This window comes from Eschrichtius robustus, chromosome 6, assembly GCF_028021215.1.
Source record: "Eschrichtius robustus isolate mEscRob2 chromosome 6, mEscRob2.pri, whole genome shotgun sequence".
In the NCBI taxonomy this organism is placed as follows: Eukaryota; Metazoa; Chordata; class Mammalia; order Artiodactyla; family Eschrichtiidae; genus Eschrichtius; species Eschrichtius robustus.
The window spans coordinates 104,120,191-104,145,285 of NC_090829.1; the positions used below are offsets into that span (position 1 = coordinate 104,120,191).

Here is a 25,095-nt window from a genome sequence, read left to right on the forward strand (position 1 = left end):
TGTAACAAGGGTTTATATTTATCAATTTATTAATAACCCGCCCAAACAAATGCTGTCCTCTTCACTGATGTTAACCAGATAAATATGTCCTGTTGTTAACCTTCGTCTTAAGAGCTGTGTCTAGTTATATATCATAAATGAACTAGATAACAACTGTTGCTTTGCATAAGTAGAAGAGGCTATAGAAATAAGTTGCCCTATATCACTTAGATTAAATAAGTATTTCTATATTAGTTACTACTGAGACTTTTATTACTCTGTGATTTAAAGTTAATGTTGCCCCATAGATGAAGGTAATAAGTTACTAAAAGCAGCAGCTGAAGATAGAAACATAACTATTGTAGATCTGCAACTAGACTGTATAACAATAGTATATAGTATAACAATGCCAATGTTCATTACTACGGCACTTATTAATTAAGTTCTATGATGGAAAGATATATCCTTTCATTCTGAACCTAGGAAGCCAAAATTTAGAGATCTGCGATTTACTACTTCTGTGACCTTGGATATCTATCTGGATACCTGAGCCTCTGCCTTCCCATAAATGTGGATAAAATACATACTTCATAGGGTTATTTCAGGTAAAGTAATATATGTGAAAGCACTCTGTATATAAACATACTTACAGGACAGTCATTATTTTTTTTTAATTTTTTTTTTTTTTAATTTTTGGCTGCATTGGGTCTTTGTTGCTGTGCGCGGGCTTTCTCTGGTTGCGGTGAGCGGGGGCTACTCTTCATTGCAGTGTGCGGGCTTCTCATCGCAGTGGCCTCTTTTTTTGCCGAGCACGTGCTCTAGGCGTGCAGGCTGCAGTAGTTGTGGCACACGGGCTCAGCAGTTGTGGCTCGCGGGCTCTAGAGCGCAGGCTCAGTAGTTGTGGTGCACGGGCTTAGTTGCTCCGCGGCATGTGGGATCTTCCCGGACCAGGGATCGAACCCATGTCCCCTGCCTTGGCAGGCAGATTATTAACCACAGTGCCACCAGGGAAGTCTCAACAGTCATTAATGTTACTCATTTATTAGTAAGCAATTTCAGGTATCTGGTATTAATATACTATTTTCAGTTACCAATAATAGCTTGTTTTACTGTTTTTTCAAAAATATCCAAACCAACAAAAAAATCCAAACCTATTAGATTGTATTTAACAATAAAAAGTTTTTTTTTAATTACTCCTGTCTAAATTTAATTATGCAGTCTCTGTTCAACAGATGAGGACTCAGACCACAAGTGGCATGGCTAGGAGAAAGGAGGAAAGGGGAATGGGGTACCAGAAAAGCCTGCCATAACATGACCTGGAATATCTTTATGGAAAAAGTAAAAACTTGAAAAAAAATACTAATTAGATTTCTTTTACCCAACTCAATTTTTTGTTCTTTTTGTTTTTCTAAGTAGAGGAAAAGCAAAAAAGCCTTTAGAAAAGTATGGCCATATATTTTATTTTTATAAATACACGGAAGGTATATTTGTATGCATGACTGGTTGTACTGAGCTTTATATCATGAAAATATACACTAGAATAGAAAATAAAATTCTCATAGAAGAAAAAAAAAGATTCTCATAGGAACTAAAACCTCATATTGTTATCAAGAGAGACCGAGATGACTGACCTGCTCATGTTATTGAGCCCCTGAGGACAGAAGAGTTATCTCTCCAAATATTTTCCTTTAAGTCCTATCTCTGAATTAAATGAAAGATACCAGTAATCAGAGGATTTCCCTGACAGCATAAGGAGCACCTCACCAAGGGCAGTTAGTGGGTTCTTGCCTACCAGGCTGCAACTGTTAAAGCAAATGGAAGGCCAATATTACTTAGGTAGATGGAAGACCACTTTGGATCTCACAGGAGCTCACTTAGAAATCTTTTTGTTTCTTTCCTCCTCTGCCATGTAAGTGGAGAAAGAAAGAGAAATCTTGGGATTAAGAACTAAATTCAACTTCTAATCAAATCTGAGTACTTTCTTCCAGCATTAACATTATTATAACTGATTCTGTGGTAGAATTTACGTAAACATTTTTTTTAACTTAGAGTTTGCTAAACTTATTTTAAAAATATTTATTTTTAAAATAATTTTAAACACGTTTTAAAACCTGAGATAGTGCAATTTAGTCCACTTTCAGACAAAACTAGTGTTGAAGATCAGATTTTGCTTCAGCTGGCTGATCCACTAACTGCTTACCTTCTATCTTTGCTGAGACTAATGAAGGATTCCTCAGTCTACTGACATATTCTTTGCTATGGGAAACTGCCCTGTGCATCACAGAATGTTTAGCAGCATCCCTGGCCTCTTCCCACTAGATGCCAATTGTGCTATCAACCAAACTTAGAACCCTATCAACCAAACTTGTGCAGGTCTACAGAAATAAAAAATTTACCTAGTATCTTCCTTCATACAAAAAGAGGAACCTAAACAGACAAAACTAAAAAAAATTATTAATAAAAGTGTGGTGTTTTTGAGTTTTCATATGCACTGTGCTACAAAATTAATCTACCTACCTTTCTTCTCGTAATTTTCGTACTCTTTCCGCCCGCTCTCGGTTCTCTTGTTCCTCAAGAGCACGTTGTTCTGTTGTGTCTTTTTGGATGCGCTCATTTAAGGCATCAAAGTCTCTTGCAATGATATGTAGCAGCCAATAAAGGCCTTTTTTAATGGACTTGTCAATTTTCTTTCCATATCCCAAGACTGCTGAACAAGGTTCCTTAAAAACAGCAATTTATTTGACTTAAAGATTAAAACTAAAAGCTCTCTACAAAAATTTATTCATAAACCATGAAGATATAATTACTGGCGAATCAAAATTAATTAACCCATTAAATTAATGATATGAAGCACCTGCTTCTTTAACTTACAAAACACACCTTTGCAATGATCACTACATTAGTATGTACGTAGGAGTGGAAATATTTTATGGATTATATCTGTAAGCTTTGAGAGCGATTATGACACAAGAAGTTGACAGTTAAATTTTAAACAAACTCACTGACAGACAAAATTAAACTTACAGAAGAAAAATACCCTTACTTATTAAAAATAGCAGAAAGTTTTAATTCGTTATACCAGGGAATTTATGGCAGTAGGCATCTTATTTTTTTTTTTTTTTGCTGCACCGCACAGCTTGTGGGATCATAGTTCCCCAACCAGAGATCGAACCTGCACCCTTGGCAATGAAAGTGCAGAATCTTAATCACTGGACCGCCGGGGAGTTCCCTGTAACCATCTTTTAAGATTGACAGCCTAACAATCATTTTCTGAAACCAGAATAAATGATTAAATCCTCAGTCCATCTTCTCAAGACTGTATGATAACTCTCTTGATATAATTTTTCAAAATTCATTATAAACTTCTCCTAAGTATAAATTTTGTATTTATACTTTTACCATTTTACAAAATTTATAGCATGACATGTTTGTATAACTTGCAGGTCCTGTCAGCAATGTCTTAAACAAAGAGCAAACCTAAAGTCTTTGAAATCATGAAAGATAGTTTATAGAAGTCAGTAACAACTAAATAGAAAACAAATATCACTGTAATAAGTAATATCAAATGAACAGTGAGAACTGTTAAAAAACAGTGAGAACAGGTTAAAAAAATTTGTTTAAAACACTAATAAATTATTTTGTTAGCTACCTACCCCCAATTGCTTATCACCTTTACAAAAACTAAGTTATACCGAACATAATTCATAGGGCAGAAGAACCCCCAAAACTTACTATTTGACATAAGCACTTGTGCTCATTGACCAGTTTTTCCAGAGACAGGCATTCAATCACATCAGCTTCTCCTAAAGCCCCTTCCTTATCTTGTTTATTTGCCAACCTAGAGAGACATAAGTAGTTTTATAGCAAATATATAATCAGACAGCCACTTAAAAGACATTTTGACCATGTTCTTATTCCAAAGTTTTAACCCTACTGATTACAGAACATACTGGTTTTAGAGAGTAGTGTACAATTTATTTCTTCATTTTTCCTTTTTATTGCCGCTAAAGTAAGTTTGTAAGAACTGGCCTATAGGGCTTCCCTGGTGGTGCAGTGGTTAAGAGTCCGCCTGCCAATGCAGGGGACACGGGTTCGAGCCCTGGTCTGGGAAGATCCCACATGCCGCAGAGCAACTAATCCCGTGAGCCACAACTACTGAGCCCGTGTGCCACAACGACTGAAGCCCGCGTGCCTACAGGCCGTGCTCCGCAACAAGAGAAGCCACCGCAATGAGAAGCCTGCGCACCGCAATGAAAGAGTGGCCCCTGCTCGCCGCAACTAGAGAGAGCCCACACACAGCAACAAAGACCCAAAGCAGCCAAAAATAAATAAATAAATTAATTAAAAAAAAGAACTGGCCTATAAAAGGGAAATCAGGTAAAGAGAAGTGTCAAGAAAACAAGCAATAGGTCAACAGGCCAACAAAAAAAGTACAAATAGAAAAAGAAGTGGACTAGTTTCCACAGCACTCAGCCATCAATTCCAACTTTCACATTAATTATATCCTTCTCTTCTTAAAATACACTGCATCATGATGTAAAGGCTCTTATCCCATGTCCTTTTCTTCTTAAATACAATCTGTATCATGTTTTAAATACCCAAATATTCATTCAGAGCTTGTATTATTTGAGCTTACCTGTATTTCCACTGTGTGAATGTGTCCACATAAATGTGCAATTTACTGGAGAAGTGAGGCCACTTTTATATAATTTACTTAGCATAGCACTGTGCATAGAAAACCTTACACTCAATTAGGAACAAATTGAGGAACAACAAATAAAAAAAACAAAATAAGTTTAAAAAAAATAGGAATTACCACAAAATACCACTATTTGCCTATCAGATGGCAGAGGTCAAAAAGTTGAATAAAACACTGTCTTGGTCAGGGTTTGATATATGTTTCAGGCAAATATATATTATTTAATAAGTACATAGAAAAATAAAATCTAATGAACCCTATTACCTATCTTTAAAAATTATCAGTTTTATACCATTCTTGCTCATCTACGTATCTTCCACTTCCCATGAGTCATATCACGTCACCCCATAATTTAAAAATTAAAAAATATTACAATATCACTATCACACCTAAGTTCTTAAAAAAAATTAATATTCCTCAATATCTTTTTACAAGTGCTATGTCCAAATCCAGATCCAAACCAGATACACATTACTACAATTTATTCTTTTAAGTGTTTTTGAATCAGCATCACCCCCGACGCCAACACCTCCCATTCCTGCAACACTGTGACCAACACTTCTTTTCCTCCCATGACATCTATCTGTAAAACAAAACAAGTCATTTTTCTACAGAATCTCCCATGTTTAGGATTTGGCTGATATCTTCCTTATGAAGTCATTTAACATACACACCCTGTATTTCCTGTATCTAGTAGTTAAATATACAGGCTGGATGGCTTTCAAGTTGAAATCTTTTGGCAAGCATATTTCATAGACGCTGCAAGTACTTAGGAGGCATTTAATATCTGAGTGCACCACTTTCAGTGATGGTTAAATGGATCCATGGATTCAGGCTGCAGTCAGCCTGATTTGTCCAAAATAAAGTTTTCCGTTAACCTTTCATCTAATGGTTTTAGCAACCATTAATGACCTGTGTTCAATACCATTATCATGTAAGTGGCTATAAAATCATGACTTTTAGTTCTGTATTCCATCTGCATTAACTAGCTGGATTTTTGCTAAAAAGTAAGTTTTCATTAACTACTTGGTGACTCAAGTACAATTCAGAGAAAAGTCAAGATAAATATTGATCCTTTGCCTTCATTTCCTAATTTTCATAATAATATTAACCTCCAAAGGTGATCAAGTTGCTTTCTTTGGTTTGTGGGCGATATCATTATGGACTCATGGATTTTTAAAATATATTTGATGTTTCAACTTATTATAGTTACTGTTCTTTTTGAGGCTCAAAGTTACCCATTTTTGGTTAGTGGGAGTCCCTTTTGTGTTGGCTCCTGTTTTCTTCTGGTACAACTCCAAGAGTCTTTGATAGCTTCTTTGCTTTTTTGTAAGAAACAATGACCCAGACCTGAACTCATCCAATTCCCTAAAGAGCCCTGGTTCCTTTTAGTACGAACTGGTATTTTAAAGACCACAGTCTGGGCACTTCTGGACATTTATCGTTATTGACTTGCCATTGCTTCTAGACCATTTCAGTGGACAAAGCTAGGAAAAATATAGTTTTTAAGAAAGAAAAAATTAAGTCATGAGGTCATACTGATTTTTCCATTTTAAATCATTTCCATTTTAAATTTTAAATATTACCAAGTTTTTACTTAGCTTAATTTGTATCTCTTTTTCCTTATGCTGAAAACTACAGTTCCTAATAACTCCATCGTTAACTATTTGCTCTCTCCTATGAGTTTCAACATAGTAATACCAACATTATTACTAAAAATAACACTACTAAATGCACATTAGATCCCTTTGTGCTTATTCTTGTCTATAAGATATATCCCACAAGAGATGCAGTTAAAATACTGATTTTAAAATTACTTGAAGTAATCCTTCTCTGTGTGGTTATGCCACCATCTAGATATATAACTAGGTTCATTTGTTTCAGGCTGCTTTTGTTTTTTAAAGATAGTTTTATTCTTTATGTTAAGATTTAACTTTTAAAACACTTATGAGGTTCCAAATTCAAACTATAAAAACAAAATGAAATCAGAAAAAACTATTTTCCCTATCTCTTTTCCACAATTCTTCCTAGTCTCCTATAGGTAACCATTTTCATTAGTTTATTTTTCTTTATTGATTTTTATTATACTATTTTTTAATTGTAGGTGATTTACAATGTTTCAGGTGTACAGCAGTGATTCAGTTATACATATATATGTGTACATATATATACTTTTTCAGATTCTTTTCCATTATAGTTTATTACAAGATATTGAATATACTCCCTTGTGCTATACAGTAGGTCCTTGTTTTTTAATCTATTTTATATATAGTAGTATGTATCTATTAATCCCAAATTCCCAGTTTACCCCTCCCCTCCTTCCCCTTGGCAACCATAAGTTTGTTTTCTATGTCTGTGAGTCTATTTCTGTTTTGTAAATAAGTTCATATGTGTTTTTTTTTAGATTCCACATATAAGTGATATATTTGTTTTTCTCTGACTTACTTCACTTAGTATGATGATCTCTAGGTCCATGGTCCATCCATGTTGCTGCAAATGGCATTATTTCATTTTTTTTATGGCCTAATAACATTCTATTATTTATTTTTTATATACATATATACATATATATATATACATATATATATATATGTATATATATATACGTACCACATCTTCTTTATCCATTCATCTGTCGATGGACATTTAGGTTGCTTCCATGTCATGGCTATTGTAAATAGTACTGCTATGAACATTGGGGGTGCATATATCTTTTTGAATTAGAGTTTTTGGTCTTTTCTGGATATACGCCCAGAAGTGGGATTGCTGGACCAAATGGTAACTCTATTTTTAGTTTTTTGAGGAACCTCCATACTGTTCTCCATAGTGGCTGCATCAATTCACATCCACCAACAGTATAAGTGGATTCATTAGTTTTTAATTCATCCTCCCACTGCTTTTGTTTTTTTTTAATAATATAAACATGTACATGGGGGAAATGGTATTTTAAAGACCACAATTTGGGCACTATGGATATTCACTGCTATTGGCTGGTTAAGGGGTGTTTATGTGCGTGTATCTCTACTCTCCTGTTCTTCCTCGAAAGTTAGATGCACTTTTGTGCATCACCATGCTTTTTTTTAAAACAGTAAATCCTAAAATTACTCTGAAGTAGAATAAAGAAATCTTATTTATTACTATACTCTTTATTAATGAACAAAATGTTCATTATATAGATGTTTCATCATGGGTTGTTCCCAATGTCTTGATTTTACAAAGAGGGCTGTGAGGAATAAAGTGTGTGAAGATGTTATTTCTTATTTTGGGAACAGACTCCAGGAAGTGGGACTACTAAACCAAAGAATAAATACAGATGTTATTCTGATAGATATTATAGCAATGTCCCTCCTCTCACCCTCGAATCATAACAGCTCAGGCAGAGAAAAAGGGGATGTAAGAAAATTTAGTTGTGTGAGAGAAATTTTATTTCTGATTTTTCCTACAAATATTTCACTCTGGTAAAAATTAATTTTGAATTGTTATATTGATATAATAAATAGCATAACATATAGTGCTGCACAATTTTAGTTCTTGATATTGAAAACTATGAAAGAAACTTAAAAATAGCAGGCATACGAAAAAGAAAGGTAAGGTGGCAGGTTTAAAGACATGAACTCTTTTCTGGCTGCTGTAGTTCTGAAATTTGGTAATTTTCTGAGTTAAGTTCTTGGAATTCCCTAAAATAAGATGGAATTCAATCACTTTAAAGTAAACTGAACAAAAAGCCTTTACCCAAGGTTCTTTCCATTCCTATTTATTCCAAATTCCATACATTTAGCAAGTTTTCATACCTAAAGAAAACAAAGTAATATTTGCTTAATTACGAACCCCCTCTTTTGTGAGTAATGTACTTTATATGTAATATAGGACTGGAACTACAGAGCCTGTGCCAAGTATTCCATCGTAGGCAGTTTAACAAGGACTTCCTGTTACCAACTAGCTCCACTGAAAACAATCTTCCTTTAATCTAAAGAACACGCAGCTAACAGGCAGAACTGGATTCTCCAGGGGTGAGGTAAGAAATTTGTTCTTCTTATTTGATATTAACAACAAAACGATAACTTTAACTTATTTGACTTCATTATGTGGCTTTCAATTAACTAAATGAAAACCATACAGAAATTATCCTGTGAACTATAAGACAGAGACTTAAATAAAATTTGAATAAAACATTACAGATGGTACTCAGTTTTTCTCTCACAGGCAGGACTCCAACTGTGCAGGTGGAAAAGCAACAAAAGGAACAAGACAAAGGTAAACATACCACTCTTTTTTGTACTTTTTAATGTGAGACATCCAGAGACTGAAATCTGTGACATTTAAAAAGAGCCCAACAGATAATTAAAGTTACCTGTTTTGCTCAGATTTGGACCAGGCTACAGGCAGCTGATGTGCTCATATATACTACTGATATGCTGAATGAGATTTGGGTTTAGAGTTCCTAGAAACAGACCACCATAAACAAAATCAACTTTTTATTTTATGTCCTTTAAAAAAATATCTTTTCATTTTGGAAACACTAGAAAGTCAGACCCTATAAAAACAAACTTAAAATTCTTTCTTCTATAAACAGACTATAAATTAGTCATAAAATGCTTGCTTTAGAGAACACTTTTCCATTTAATTCTGAAAAGAAGTTTATGCAATATGACACATATGTATAATGTTTAAAAATTTAAGATAATTTTCTACAAAGCCTTAATTAATTTCTTCATTGTAGTTTCCCAGAATCTTTAAAATTAATTTGAGGAAATTAAAAAATAATCTTGCTGTAAAAGGACTACTGTAAAATACCAAAGTAGTCAATTTTTTTTAGAATACTCAATTTTGAAATGTTTCAGCTAGTGTACTGAAAGTACTTAAATTATAAAATTTAATATCAGTATTATATTTGATTTGATCATTTAAAAAATTTAAGTCAACATCATTTAAATGCAACATACATAGGTAGGTCTGATACTTTCAAAATTAAACAGTGTATAGAAGCTTAACCAAAACATGTTGTAGTTTTTGATATTTTTTCAAAGTTATTTTACAATTGTTATGTTAGATTTTAATATTTAACCCATTTCAAATCAAAATAATAATTATTATTAATAAATGTTTTAAGGGTAAACTTGAAAGTTGGCTATGTAATACCTAGAACACATTATGTTTGTGGCTATGTAGTTTTAAATTTAATATAAAAATAATTTTACATAAGTACAGCTTACTTTAATCAGATAAGTGAGAGTTCAAAATTACGTCTTAATATTTAAGCAAAAATGGTCTTGTTACATTAAATGAGTTAATTTAACAATTAACTTATTTACACTAAACAAAAAATAGAATTTAAAAAGCACTGAAAGGCTGCATTACAAAAAAATGTCTGATAATTTAAACTTAGATAGAATTTACATAATTTGTAACAATTTTTTTTTTTTAAGTTTGTTTTCTTCATTTAAGTAGCCAAAGAGGTGAATATTCCAGTAACAGCTACTTTCACCTTGAACTAGGGAAATGTTGCAACATGTCTTCACACACAAAAGCAAAAGAATATTCCATTTTACGTTAAATAAAAACTGGTTACATTTCTTAAAATATTTAATCATTATAGTAACTGCAAAAAGAAATGTCTCAGTTAAAAAAATCTATAAATTTATAAAGTATCTATCCCAGGGCATAGTTCTTAAAGCACTAGATAATTTTTATTCATATTTCTGTTCCTGGAAATGTTCCCTGTCTATAATAGAGTGGAGAAACTTTTATTTGAGTCATTCAAGTTTACTTCCCAAAACAAATTGTCAAACTTGATTACTATATTTATAAATTAGTGTTCTAACTTTCTTTTTGCAAATATCACATTTAAGCTCAAAGATACAGTTATTAACAGTAGAATTCAAAACTGTACAGCAAAGCAGTAAGTTAAACATGCTGAAAGATGGCTCACATTTGGATAGAACTCTTCGGCTATTAAGAAAATAAATTTAAGGTAGAGAAAAGATTGCATAAAATGGTAGTATCATCAATTTCACTTACCTAAGCAATTAAATGATTTCACAACTATGCGCTTAATAGTTTATGCCTTCTTGAACTCTGTCTCTTCCAACTTTTAAATTCTAATATGCTTAGATATCTCACTTTGCTTATAATTTATGAAGATATAAGATTAAACAGTTAAATTGGAAATAGTTATACATGTAGCTGTGAGTATGCAACTACTGGAAAATGCAATTTATGTATAGCATGTAAGTGTACCTGAATACCTACATTAGGTCAGTTTCTGCACAGATGAATATAAGGATTTAGGGAACACTCTGAATTATGTTAACTCTGTAAAGATAATCACCTATGACTTTCAGTGAAGATGCACAGATACAGAAACTCCTCCTCTTGCTAGAAACGTAGAGAAGTGTTTGATATAATCTTAAGGGGGGAAAAAAAGACAAATTTCTAAACTGCATCACTACATGTGAAGTAAGAAAGGGAAATTTCCAGGTGCCAGAAATGAAGAGGGAACACATTCATAGCTAAGGTGGAGAGTAGGAATTAAAGCTATGGGCTACAAGAAGAAAACACTTTTATCTTAGAGGCTCGGGTTTAGAGTTTGTTCATAATAGGGAACTAAAATTGAGTTTCCTATATGGAATAGTGGACCAGAAAAAGAACAGCCTGTATACAGACACAGGAAAATCTCTGTTGGCTTGTCCAGGAGTACAGCAGGGAGTGAGGTATTCACTCAGGCTACAAAATCACTACAGAAAAATCAGGCCCATATTTATACTACCTGGGCTATAGAAATCACTAGAGAAAGATCAGGTCCATACAGTCAGCCCTCTGTACCTGCAGGTTCCACATGCATGGATTCAACCAACCTCAGATGGAAAATACTCAGGAAAAAACCCAGAAAGTTCCAAAAAGCAAAACTTGAAATTTCTACGTACCAGCCACTATTTAGATAGCATTTACATTTTATTTACAACCATTTATATACCATGTACATTGTACTAGGTATTATAAGTAATCTAGAGATGATTTAAAGTATACTTTTAAAGTACATAAAAATATACAGGAGGATGTACATAAGTTATATGCAAATACTGCACCATTTTATATGAGACCTAAGCATCCGTGGATTTTGGTCTCTGTGGGGGTCCTAGAACCAGTTCCCCACAGATATAGAGGGAAACTGTATTTATACTACCTGGGCTATGATGGGCAAACTCCATGGGGCCCTAGTAGTGACAACCACAAAAATGCGGTTAAGAATGTATCCATAATGCAGGGCACTCAGGGCATTCTTGTATAATATAATTCCCCACTGAAGATAATCTGCTGACAAAGTTTACTAAATATACTTGCCCATCACCAAGAAAAACAATTGGTGGCCACAATAAACAAAGGAATTATTTCTAAGAAACCAGAAATAACCTAATAATGTAAAAGGATCTTGAACATAAATATATTTTAAATGTTCAAAAGAAATAAATGAAGACATACACCAAGATGAACACAGTATAAACTTTACAGCTGATTTTATATAAACATCATTTACTATAATATGCATGCTATGATATACAGCACTGAAAGGAAATCTGACTGTTTTTCCTTTAATATCAGTAACATATAGAGATTTATATAAAAAAAAAGATACAGAATATTTACTTTCTTTTTGCTACTAAATTTATTAGGATTAATGAATATAAAATACATATCAATATATTTTAAAGTGTTCTTTAAAGTATCTTTTATTCAAATATGAAAGTGTGGTATTCCTTCAGGAAACTGTTATCCCAAGAACACAGAAACCCAGGATAAGACCACCTTTATAAGGGAGAGTCAAATATCTTCATTTCCAAAATCAGTGACAGTAAAATTTACCTTCTCAAAAGCACTTTGCAAAAGTATACTGTGCTACAATATCAATTTGAAATATTCTATTTCTTAAAAAAATGTTAAACTATGATGCTTCAGAAAAAGGCTTTTGATGACATTGTTCATTTATGTGTAATTAAAATGAAAAAAAGAAAGACCTAACTAGCCATAAGTATAAAGTATATTAGAGGGGGTTGTTTCGGGATTTGTTCCAAGCCATGCAACCAAAGAGAAAGTTAGAGACACTGTAGTTCTTGAGAACTGTGAAATTTAAAAATTGTCAGGCTACTTAGCATTAGATAAGACTTAATTCTCATGAATAAAAAAATCAAAATCTGTTTGGTTTTGATAACTCCCTCGTTTCTCATCTGAGCCTCCAATACTATCACTCTTTTCTTTTCCCATATTATGAGGAACACAAGTCAATTAAAAAAAAAATAGTACAACAAACATCATATCTGCTATATACATTATAGTTGTAAGAATTCATAGTAACAGGTTAGTATATGAATAGGAAACAGAAACCTGTGTACATAAATAGGAATGCAGTGTACCTCACTTCTTGTCTTATCTCATTCTATGACTATAAGGTACAGCAGAAGAAAATACAAGAATCCCAATCTCTACATGGTGCCAAGGATAGGATTCAAAATTTTTTAGATTTTCCGTGACACAGGTGTGTGGGATCAGAACCAATCATTTTTCTTTTTTTTCGGGGGGGGGGTGGTGGTGCGCGCCACACAGCCTGCGGGATCTTAGTTCCCTGACCAGGGATTGAACCCATGCCTCCTGCAGTGGAAGTGCGAGGGAAGTCCCTGAACTAATACTTCTTCTTTTTCTAAATTGTAAAGTGCTTAATTTGGTCTGATTGTATGAAAAATCCTAATACAGCTGCTAACATAATTATTTTAGATCTAATATGTTATATTACCTGCTGCAAGAACTTTTTTCTTTTAAACATAGCATTTATATTAACAACATAATACAATATCTGATACAGATCAACTTCATTTGTAGCATGTTTCACTAGGATAATCTATATCTATTCACTATGAAATAAAGAAAAATAACAGATCTGCAGGCAAGTAGATGTACATCTGAATGTAGGCTCTGCTACTTTTTAGTTGTGTGGCCTCAGGCAAGTCACTACTTTTCAGATACTAAGAAAATCAGAGGAATACTTAATAAAGTCAACATCCAAATCAGGGCAATTTCAAAGAAAACAATACAAAGAAAATGGAGAAGATGAAGTTCTTTTAAAAATTAGGATCCCCTCCAAAAGAAACCATAAGTACATGAATTTCCAAATTGGAAAGAGCCACTAAACATCTAGCAAATACATGCAAAAAGACATTCCTAGGTCATGTTATTGCAAAATTTCAAAACATGAGGAATAAAGAGAAAAGGCAAAGAATTTCATGGAAGGAAATTTTAAAAAAACAAACAAAAAAACCTACATCTTATACAAAATATCAGGAATCAGATGGCAGATTTCTCAAGGGTAACAGAAACTTAAAAGAAAACACAGCAAAATTTTCAAAATTCTAAGGGAATACAATTTCCAAGTAAGAATTACATCTGCAGAAAATATATCATTCAGGTGTAAGGACAGAATAAAAACATTTTCAGAAATGCAAGTTATCACCACACCTATGTTTTAAAAGGAAGCTATGGTATGCCCTCAAATCAAGGGGATAAACCAAAAATAGAGATGAGGAACAAGGAATGAGGAGAAAATACACAGAAGGAGAGAAAAATTCCAACACAACAGCTGTGTGGTAATCAGGTCAAGACAACAGCTGTGTGGTAATCAGGGTTCCAAGAAAGAAGCCTCAAAAGATAAAACAATAAAATGAGATAGAAAAGAATACCTGCTATATATACATTAAGAGAATATTTTCAGTTCAAATGAAGAGTTTTAGAATGAATTAGTGATGCATATGTACAAAATGAGGCAACTGAAAAACTTAGGTAATTAATAATTTCAAGAAAAATTTAAAAGTTACAAGGTTCTTGATCTGTGTAGTGGTTACATGGGTCCGTTCGCTTTGTGAAAAATCATCAAATTATACATTTATGTTTTGGGCACTTTCTGTATATGCGTAAATACTTCAGTGAAAAGCTTTCTTAAAATAAAAATATACATCTCCTAGCTCTATCCACTGAAAAAGCCTAGATACAGTGAAAAAAATTATTCTGAGAAAGGAAATATAACCCTAGTGATTCTGGTATATATAATATGATTCTGGTGTGATTCTGGTATATATAACATGTGATTCTGGTAAATATAGTATTTGGGTAGTCCTAATAACGTAAACACATAATATTGACTATAACAAAAACTGTGATATAATTACATTGAGAGGAAAAATTTGAGGGAAGGATGGGGGTGTAAGAGAAAGTCAAATCCGAGAAGTCCCTGGTGGTCCAGTGGTTAGGACTCCGCACTTTCACTGCCAAGGCGCGGGTTCAACCCCTGGTCAGGGAACTGTCCTGCAAGCTGTGTGGTGCAGCCAAAAAAAAAAAAGTTAAATTCATATCTTTCATAGCAAAGATTATTCAAAACTGAAAAAAGTGTAAACATCTACATAAGCAAATTATCAAGAAATAGGGAGTTTAAAAGCAACATATAGCTAAGGAGTTGAAAATGACTGCCTTTGGGAATGAGGAACTGGAAATAGAATGTGGTGGGGCAGGCAGGGGTCAGCTGTATATCTTCATAAGCCTTGAAGTGGTCTGACTTCTTAAACTGTGTATCTGTATTAATGATGAAAATAATCACATTAAAAACACTTTTAAAAGAAAAGGCTTTGTTCAAATCATGTAGGGCGGTAGGAGGGAAGGAGGGAAGGAGGGAAGGAAGAAAGGAAGGGAGGAAGGAAGGAAGGAAGAAAGGAAGGAAAGAAAAGAAAAAAACTTATGGCTATATCAAAAGCAACATGACATCCGTTTTAAACACTTTTGGAGGAATTTATTTTCAGCATTAATATGGTAATACCAGAGGGAGCACACAGATAAGGAAGTGACAAACACTAAAACAAACAAAGAACAGTATGGAGCTATTCAAGATAAATCATTAGGCTAACTGACTTTAGTAATTACCTCCCTCTATACTAGAAAGATTAGTCTTTATCAGAGGCATATAATAAATCATGGGTGGTAATTCTGCTTTCTCAAAGTTATCACATGAAAAAAGAGTTTCTACAATCACTTCCCAACGTTTGTCAGTGTTTTTAAAAATCTGTTCCAGCATAATCATCAAATATTTATAAAATACTGAATACAAAAGAGCATATAGATGAACCCAGGATTACATAACATATACATCCTAGGAAATTTATATTATACATCTTATAATGAAAAAAGCACTGGTCTAGCAGCCAGGAAGTTTGCATTACTATACCAGTACTACTACTAGCAAGCTCTGGGTAAAACACTTAACTTTTCTGATTTTCAATTTCCCCATAAGAAAAATGAGAAATTGATTAGTTAACCTCTTAAGGATTATTTTTGGAATCAAATTATAATATTCAATAGATGTGGAAGAAACCAGGTTCACCTCTCCTTTGGAGAACAGGTGAGGACTACATATCACTACCATCCTCCTTCAGTTGGTCGAGGAGTTGCAAAGGAAAGTGACAGGCATCATTTCAGCCTACAGCATTTTAATGTCTATGAGAGACTCTCCAGTACTTCCAACTGCCCTACCAGCCTACCACATTCAGAAAGGTGGAGCTTAGGTCTCTGAGAAACCAAGATGGGAACCAGAGCCCCTGCTAACCCAACATGGACATGAAATGTGAACGAAAAATACATCTTTGTGGTTGTAATCCATCAAGATTTGGTGACTGGACATTACTATGGCATAACCAAGCATATCTTGACTGATAAAAATGGGACCAAGTGGAATTTTTCATAAACTGAATATTTAGAACTCACAAGAAATCCCAACCTAAATTAGTTTATAAAGCTAAAAATCTTTACAATTTATCTCTTAAAATCTGTATTTTTATATTAAGGATTATATTAGGTTAATTACAATTAACTAATTAATTATAAATAACTTAATTACATGAAATTATATATACATATAAATTAATCTGTTCATTATAATTTAAAAGGTGGGAAAAATATAAAAAATGATAATATCAAACTTTCTGCACGCTTATTGGTTGCTCTAGTACTGAAATCATTCTCAAATAAAATCACTTTGTTTTCACTTTAATAAAGGACTTAAAAAATAGTATGCTAGGACTTCCCTGGTGGCGCAGTGGTTAAGAATCTGCCTGCCAACGCAGGGGACACAGGTTCGAGCCCTGGTCCAGAAAGATCCCACATGCCTCAGAGCAACTAAGCTCGCGTGCCACAACTACTGAGCCTGCGCCCTAGAGCCTGAGCTCCGCAACAAGAGAAGCCACCGCAACGAGAAGCCCGTGCACCGCAGCGAAGAGTAGCCCCCGCTTGCCGCAACTAGAGAAAACCCGCGCGCAGCAACGAAGACCCAACACAGCCAAAACTAAAAATTAATAAATAAAATAAATTTATTTAAAAATATAGTATGCTCACATGGTATTATATATATTTTCTCTAGTTTGCTTATTTCCTACTTGTAAGGACAAAGGCCAGTAAATATCAATACCTTCCTAGAAGGTATGCCTAACACATGGATCAATATATTAGTGTTTTATATTGATCTAATTTCCTAACACCCAAAGTTTGCAATCTATATTGCCACCTTCTCATAGTCCTCCTTGACTAATCTTCTTTTCACAAATTTTCCAGGTTTAATATTATAGCTTATTATTTTTTCCCACAGATCTTAGTAAACCACTGGATCTGGTTAGTTTTGTTCCTAAGGTAAAGAAATTATTCTTTGCAAGTAAGGTAGAATACAGACAATGGAAAGGTGGGGAGACAGAGGGAATGAAATCCTTTCCCTACTTAGAAGTCTCTTATTTGCATAAATTGTACAGACTGAAGCTTTTTTTTTTACTTTTAATATAGCAAATCAGTGGTAAAGTAAAAGACTGCAAGCTATTTGAATTACATATTTAGATAATTTAAAATAAATAGCAGAAAACTGTAAGTGCATTACAGGCAACAAAAACTTGCTGTTAAATGTTTCCAACCAATACTTAAAATGCTCAGCAATACAGGTACACAGCAAATGTCTCTGAGTAAACTGTTAATATCTATAAAAGACTTTTTCCATCAAAAACAGATTTCAAGGTCTTAGTATCCCTTGTGATCTGGCTTCTTTCCCAACCACTTCACTCACCTAATTGCCTCTTCTCAGAACTTATCTGAACTGGTCTCTATAGAGCATCTGATACCATTGAAGAAGGCTTTATAGCACAGTAAAGAGTGAGTCCTTCAAACTAGACTGCCTGAATTTGAATCCCAACTCTACCACGAGCTGATATCTTGGTTAAGTTACTTAAGATCAGGTCTTAATGTCATCATCTGTAAAATGGAGACCATGGTAATACTTAATTCAGAGTTCTTAAAAGAACATACAACACACTCAGAACAGTGCCTGTCACATATTAAGAACTCAGGAAAATGAACTATAAAGAGCTCAATATCAGAACTTGAATAAACGAGACTTGTGAAGGCGCTGGGAATACCAGAATGAATAAAGATCCTTGCCCTCATGGAGCTTATATTTGGGGAAGAGAGCAGACAATAAAGTAAGATAAATAAGTAAAATATAGTGAGAAGTGCTAGGAAAAAAACTAAAGCTGGGAAGGGTGGTTGCAGTTCTAGATAGGGTGACCAAGGACAGCCTTACTGAGAGGGTGTCATCTCAGTAAGATTTAAAGAAGTTGGGGGAATAAGACAGCACTACATGGGGAAGAGCATTCCAAACAGAGAAGACAGCAAGTGCCAAAGCCCTAAGGCAGGATCCTGCCAGGTTTGTGTGAGGAATAACCAGGAGCACAGTGTGATTGAGGCAGAGGGAGGGGGAGGTGTAGGAGGCATGGTCAGAGGGGCAAAAGGAGAGGTGGAGAAGTCATATTGGGCCTTGTAGGCTCTGGCTTTCCCTCTGAGAGATCACACTAAAGGAGGGCTTTAGGCACAGCAATGACATGATCTGACTTACATTTTAACTCTTGTTTCTGTGTTAAGAGAAGACCAAAAGAGACGGGGATACAAAGGAAGAAACAAGGAGACCATGTAGGAGACTACGGCAATAATCCAGGTGAGAAAGGATGGTGACTTGAACGAGGGAGGTGGTTCCTGATGTAGCCTGAAAAAGGGATTGACAAGATTCCCGCCTTCTACCTCCAAAATATATCCCAGATGGTTCCCATTTATTCCATCTAGTTTCCATCCAGATCTCTCCTGGAGGTCATCAGGATATATTCTCTATACAGTGATCTTTTAAAAACATAAATCTTATGTCAATACCCTATTTATCCTTTCACTGTCCACCACTGCATCTAGAATAAAATCTAAATTCCTTACTTTGACCCACAAGGACCTTTGTGATCTGATCCCTACCTACCGTCCTGACTTCACTCCTCCCATGTTACTGCCCATATTAATTTCTATCTATATAAGCGTTAATTTTGTTCTTAAAACATACCAGTCCTAGTCACTGCCCTGCCACCCCATCTCCAATACTCAGGATGCACTTTCTTGGCTCTTCATCTTCTCAACATTTAGGTCTACACTCAAATAGCTCCTTAGAGAGGCCGTGCCTAACTGATCTATCAAGATCTAAAATTACCTCATTTATCTGTTTAATTGTGTATTGTCCATCTCCCCTCAGATACTAATTACTCAAGGACAGGTATTACTGAATACACACTATAGCATTTAAAACTTTGCATATAGTAAGCTTCAAAAATTATTTGACAGAATGTCAGTTCTTTAAAACCAAAGGAATATTATCAGGATATTAGTTTAACGTTTTAGGTAAAACAGGTATCATTTCTACAGTATCCTCGACTGGGTCATCATTCAAGAACATCTTGAACATCTCTAGTGATGGCAAGGTTTTTATCTCATGAAACAGTTCATTCCATCTTCAGACAGCTCTACTTGTGTGAAAAGTCTTCTTTATACTAAACTGAACCTCATTCCATGTAATTTCCACCCACACTGCCCTTTGGAGGTACGCCAGGTAAGTCTAATCCCTCATATATACAGATCTACACATTTTAGAAAACAGTTGTAGATATTCCCTCGACCTTCTCTTTTTCAGAACAAATATTTCCATTTCTTTCAACAGCTCTCCATATACTATGGTCTTCCAATCTCATCCTTTCCATGACAGTTTGGAAATTCCCAACTTGTGGATTTTCATCTCATACTTAACACAGTCCCTCACCCATTTGCTTTCACTAGCATAGAGTCAGTGGAACAAATATCTTTCTTAGTCAATCTAGACATCACATTATTATTCATGAAAGCATAATAACTATTCTGAGAGTTCTGATTAAAAGCTCAAAATTAACTAAAATCTCCAGTGATTTTCATAAGCACTGCTATGAACTCAAGGGTCTTCCAGTTTATAGATGTAAAGGTGTTTTCTAAACAACTAGGTGCAATACTTTACATCTATCCAGTTAAACATGTTTTTGTTATTTTGGTATAGTGTTCTGTTCTATTTTAATTTTCAAATCCCAATTCTGTACTTCAACATACTAAAGAACTCTCCAAATTTTGTGCCATCAACATGTTTGATAAGTATGCCTTCTATGACACCCAAATAACTGATAAAAATATTTGCATAAACATATCAAGCACTGAATCCCATAGCATAACAGCGTCACATTAGAGACCTTTTTCTCTAGTTGATACTATGTGTGGTTCAATGAGCTACTTGTAACTCCTTAACAGCTTCCTCTTATCCACAAAAATATCATGAAAGGCATTTTAAATGCCTTTCTAAAGTCAAGATGTGCTGTGAAAAGAAAGTATTTTATTAAAAAGGATTTCTTTTTATTCACTTCATGTATATCACTATATAATTATGTACATCAAATTGATTCCATGAATAACTACCAACACAGCATACAGTAAGTGTCAATATTATAAGTGTCCCCCAAATAAGATTTTATATATTCTCATGTTTGTAAAAATATCACTTATTATGAATTAACAAAAATTTTTTTCTAAGACAGTCTGGATATCTTTGCAAAGGAATGCTAATAATGAGAAATCAGCATGATCAAACCAAGAATATGTTTCTATATATATGCAATGGATAAGAAAACAAAGCTATGTCAAATAATGTGTTAGTCAATCCAGAAGCCTGAGAAATTCTGAGATAAATTCAACATTACCTATATTGCTTAAAGCTCTCATATGGAATCTGCCCTGTCACTATACTGGTTTTAGCTGAACTACACATATTTAGCAAAATGAGTATGTTTTTTAACATTACATAGACCAAATGAACTGGGAACCGTATCTTTAGTAATAAGGACACATTCAGAGTGACCTTTTAATCCTAAAAAGATATGGTCAAATCTTCCATTCTAAGATATAGCTTCCTAAATCAAGAAAAATCTATTCTGTGGCAGTATCGTGACACTGAGAACTTATTTGGGGGCAATTATTTCTCTATCACTGCTTATTCAGCTACTTTACTCAACTGTATGGGACTCATAGAAGCCCTGTATTATAAGAAGTGATTTACAAAATATTTTACATTACTTTTCCTATTTCAGTGATCTTTATGAGGCAATTCTTATTGATTTTTCTAATTTTTAGTCATCTTTTCAGAAAACTAGGAGGATTTTTCCTGAGAGATAGACATAGCTATGTAAAGCCAACTGCTACTGGGGGGAAATACCAAATTTTTCTTTGTTCAACACAATCATTTTTGCTTTTAGGAGGACAGGGAAGATGAAAGACCGACTTCAAGAACTAAAGCAAAGAACAAAGGAAATTGAGCTCTCTAGAGACAAGGATGTGTCGACTGCAGAAGCAGAGGAACAAGGGGTGTTTCTGCAGCAAGCTGTTATTTATGAAAGAGAGCCTGTAGCTGAGAGACACCTACATGAGATACAAAAACTACAGGAGAGTATTAACAACTTGACAGATGATGTTCAAAACTTTGGGCACCAACAGAAAAGTCTGCTGGCTTCTATGAGAAGGCTTAGTCTACTTAAGAGAGAGTCTAGCATTACTAAAAAGATAAAAGTCCAAGCAGAACACATTAATAGAGGTTTGGATGATTTAGTGAAAGAAGTTAAAAAGTCAGAGGATGAAAACGGTCCATCATCAGTGGTCACAAGGATACTTAAATCTCAGCATGCTGCGTTGTTCCGCCATTTTCAGCAAACTATGTTTATATACAATGACACAATAGCAGCAAAGCAAGAGAAGTGCAGGACATTTATTTTCCGTCAGCTTGAAGTTGCTGGAAAAGAAGTGCCGGAAGAAGAGGTAAATGATATGCTTCATCAAGGAAAATGGGAAGTTTTTAATGAAAGCTTACTTCGAGAAATCAGTATCACTAAAGCACAACTCTCAGAGATGGAACAGAGACACAAAGAACTTGTTAATTTGGAGAACCAAATAAAGGATTTAAGGGACCTTTTCATTCAGATATCTCTTTTAGTAGAGGAACAGGGAGAAAGCATCAACAATATTGAAATGATAGTGAATGGCACAAAAGAGTATGTTATCACTACTAAAGAAAAATTTGGACTAGCTGTAAAATACAAAAAAAGAAATCCTTGCAGGGTGTTCTGTTGCTGGTGTTGTCCATGCTGTGGCTCAAAATAAAGAAGCTATTTTAGAAATTTCTCCAGCTTTAGAATGAAGGATGTCCCATAATTTAGTGTCTTGTATCATTTTTCTTCATTTCATAGAGCCATTCACATACTTTCATCACTATTAAGTTATAATTTTCCCCTTTCGCCCTTACCCACTACAGTTACAGAAATTTCTAAAGCAAGTGACATAAAACAAGTCTTCATTTATTAAACTAAAAATAGCATATTAGCTTTAAACTCATGGGTTAACTATTGAAAATGAGGTAAATGATCTTAAGTTTCTAGACAGGTATCAAGCTCTATTACATATTTTTGTAACTTCCAATGCCTTAACAAGATGAATGTCAGTAAGTGACAACTACTTAAACAATGCTTTAGGTTCATTTAAGAGCATTTTGGTAGTTAAGAATTGTATAAAACAAGACTTCAAGTGGCGCTCTATTAAAGCCAAATCAAACTAAAAGCTGCATCAAATCTTTTACGTTCAGATAGGTCAGTTAACTCAGTGGTCAACAAATCCTAGGAAAACCCAACTGTGTACTTAATGAAGAGTCTAGTTGGTAACTAGGAGCTGATTCTAGTTTAAGGCCTAAAAAGCTAAGTTAAGGCACTGTTTTCCTGAACTTGGGTCCATTCAGGACACTGTATTACAGATTAAGAGGGTTGGCAAATAAAGTAAAAAATAAAAGGCAATTGTATGCTTGGAAGTTTCTCCATCACTTTATTGTGAAGCCAGGCACTAGACTATGGGCTAGGGACACAGTCTGAACTCACATGGGGATAGAGTTTTGGAACTAACATTCTAGTGGAGAAAGCATATAACAAATATTAGACAATGTTAAGTTCTTGGCAGAGATTTAAAATAAGGATGATAAGATATTGTCAGAGTGGCTTCTTTCAGTTGGGTGGTAAATATAGGCCTCTCTAAAAGGTAATATAAGTGAAGATCTAAGTGATGAGGACAAGGGAAGCACATATTCCAGGCATATGAAACAAATAGTAGAAAGACCCTGAGGAGGGTATAACTTACTCCATTCAAAGAAGAATGAGCAGTACAGTTGTATCATAGTGGGAAAAGAGCAGTGAGGTAAGAGATGAGGTTAAGAAAGGTCAGCAGGGGCTAGATGTAAAGCTCTGTAAGTCTGAAGTTTACAGCAAGTGTAATAAAGGCAAAGCTGTTTTTTGGCCTGGTAGTAATGTTATGTAATTTATACTTGGGAAAAAATCATCCTGTCTACTGTACGGAGAATGGGTCAGAATGGATTTGGGGCAGGTGAGTAGAGGACAAGCATATAGGTATAGAAAACAATTAGAAGGCTAATGCAATAGTCCCAGTTAAGAGATGATGGAGGCTTCAGCTAGGATGGGAGTGGAGGTGGTGATGGTGGTAGCAGCAGTACTAACACTCAAGACTAATAAAAAAACATACTTGCTATGTCCCAGCATTGTTCTAATAATTTTACAATTTTACCAACAAGAACACTGAAGTACAGCTAGGTTAAGTAACCTGACTCAGGTCACAGAAACTGTACACAGAGAACTGGGATTTGAACCTAGGCAATCTTATTCCAGAACCAGTTCTTAAGTACTATATACCAAGTTGTAGTGATGGAAAAAAAAATTAGACTAAAATGTGATAAATTTAACAGGTAAAATCTACAGGATACTGATTAGATTATGATCGCTTTTACTGAGATGGGAAAAGACAGATATGAAGGTTTCAACACTAGGGGTGAGAAGGAAATCAAGAAATTCTGTTTTGGCCAATAGAATCTGAGATGACCATAAAATGTCAAAGTGGAGGTTTCTAAGATATTAGCTATATCAGTAGGAACTCTTGGGAGATGTCAAAGCTATAGATTTGGGTCATCTGAGTAAATAAACAATATTTAAGGTCTCAAAAATATCTAGATGCAAAAAGCTGGGATATTCTAAAAGAGCCTGGGATATTCTAAAATTTAGACTTAAAGCAGAAGAGGAGTTAACAAAAAAGAGTAAGAAGGAACCATCGATGAAGTAGGAGGAAAATCAAGAAAAGTATGCTGTAATGCAAAAGTGCTAAAAGGAAAACAATGTTGAGGATAGTCAATTTTAGGTAAAATAAGAACAGCAAAGTGACAATGGATTTGGCAACATGGAGATAATTTGTTGACTCCAACAAGAGCAGTTTCAAGGAACTGTAGGAATGAAAGCACAAATGGAGCATGTTGAGGAAAGAATGTGATATAAATAAGTACAGAATCCACTACAGACAACTCTTTCCAGAATTTTGAATAGAATACTATAAAAAGGAGTCAACATGTGGAGAGAGATGTAGAGCCAAAGGATTCCACAATACTTAAAGAAACACAAGAGCACATTCTGCTGATGGGAATGATCCAGAGAGAGAAACTCGATATAAGAAAGGGGAGGAATAATATATTGGGTTGGCCAAAAAGTTCCTTCCGTTTTAAAGTAAAAATCAAAGACACACTTTTCATTTTTACCAAGAAATTTATTGAACAACATATTCACCATTTTGTTCCACTACCTTCTGCCATGTTTCAGGCAACTTCATAATTCCATCTTCCCAAAACTTTTTATCATTTTGAGCAAAGAACTGTTCCAGGTACCTTTTACAGTCTTCCAGGGAATTGAAATTTTTTCCATTGAAAGAATTTTGTAAAGACCTAAATAAATGGAAATCCGAAGTGCAATGTCTGGTGAATATGGCGGATGAATCAGAACTTCTCAGCCAAGCTGTAACAGTTTTTGCCTGGTCATCAAAGAAATATGTGGTCTTGCATTATCCTGATGGAAGATTATGCGTTTTCTGTTGACTAATTCTGG

The 25,095-nt window shown here is 34.4% G+C and overlaps 2 protein-coding genes across 3 annotated transcripts in view; one reads left to right on the forward strand and one right to left on the reverse strand.

The window, feature by feature from the left end:
* The window catches only part of ARL13B (ARF like GTPase 13B), an 80,548-nt gene that overhangs the window by 18,330 nt on the left and 37,123 nt on the right, over positions 1–25,095 (reverse strand). For both annotated transcript variants that reach the window (XM_068546898.1, XM_068546897.1), the window contains exons 4-5: positions 3,712–3,817; positions 2,497–2,699 (exon numbers count right to left, since the gene is read on the reverse strand). In XM_068546898.1, coding sequence (XP_068402999.1) covers positions 2,497–2,699; positions 3,712–3,817 — 309 coding nt within the window. The remainder of the gene's footprint in view (positions 1–2,496; positions 2,700–3,711; positions 3,818–25,095) is intronic.
* On the forward strand, positions 21,392–22,276 carry STX19 (syntaxin 19). The gene has a single exon (XM_068545602.1). It carries the CDS (start codon positions 21,392–21,394, stop codon positions 22,274–22,276), a length of 885 nt encoding a protein of 294 aa, XP_068401703.1.

Excerpts from the sequence above, each read along its gene's own strand:
- STX19 (XM_068545602.1), top strand. The coding sequence starts at position 21,392 with ATGAAAGACCGACTTCAAGAACTAAAGCAAAGAACAAAGGAAATTGAG.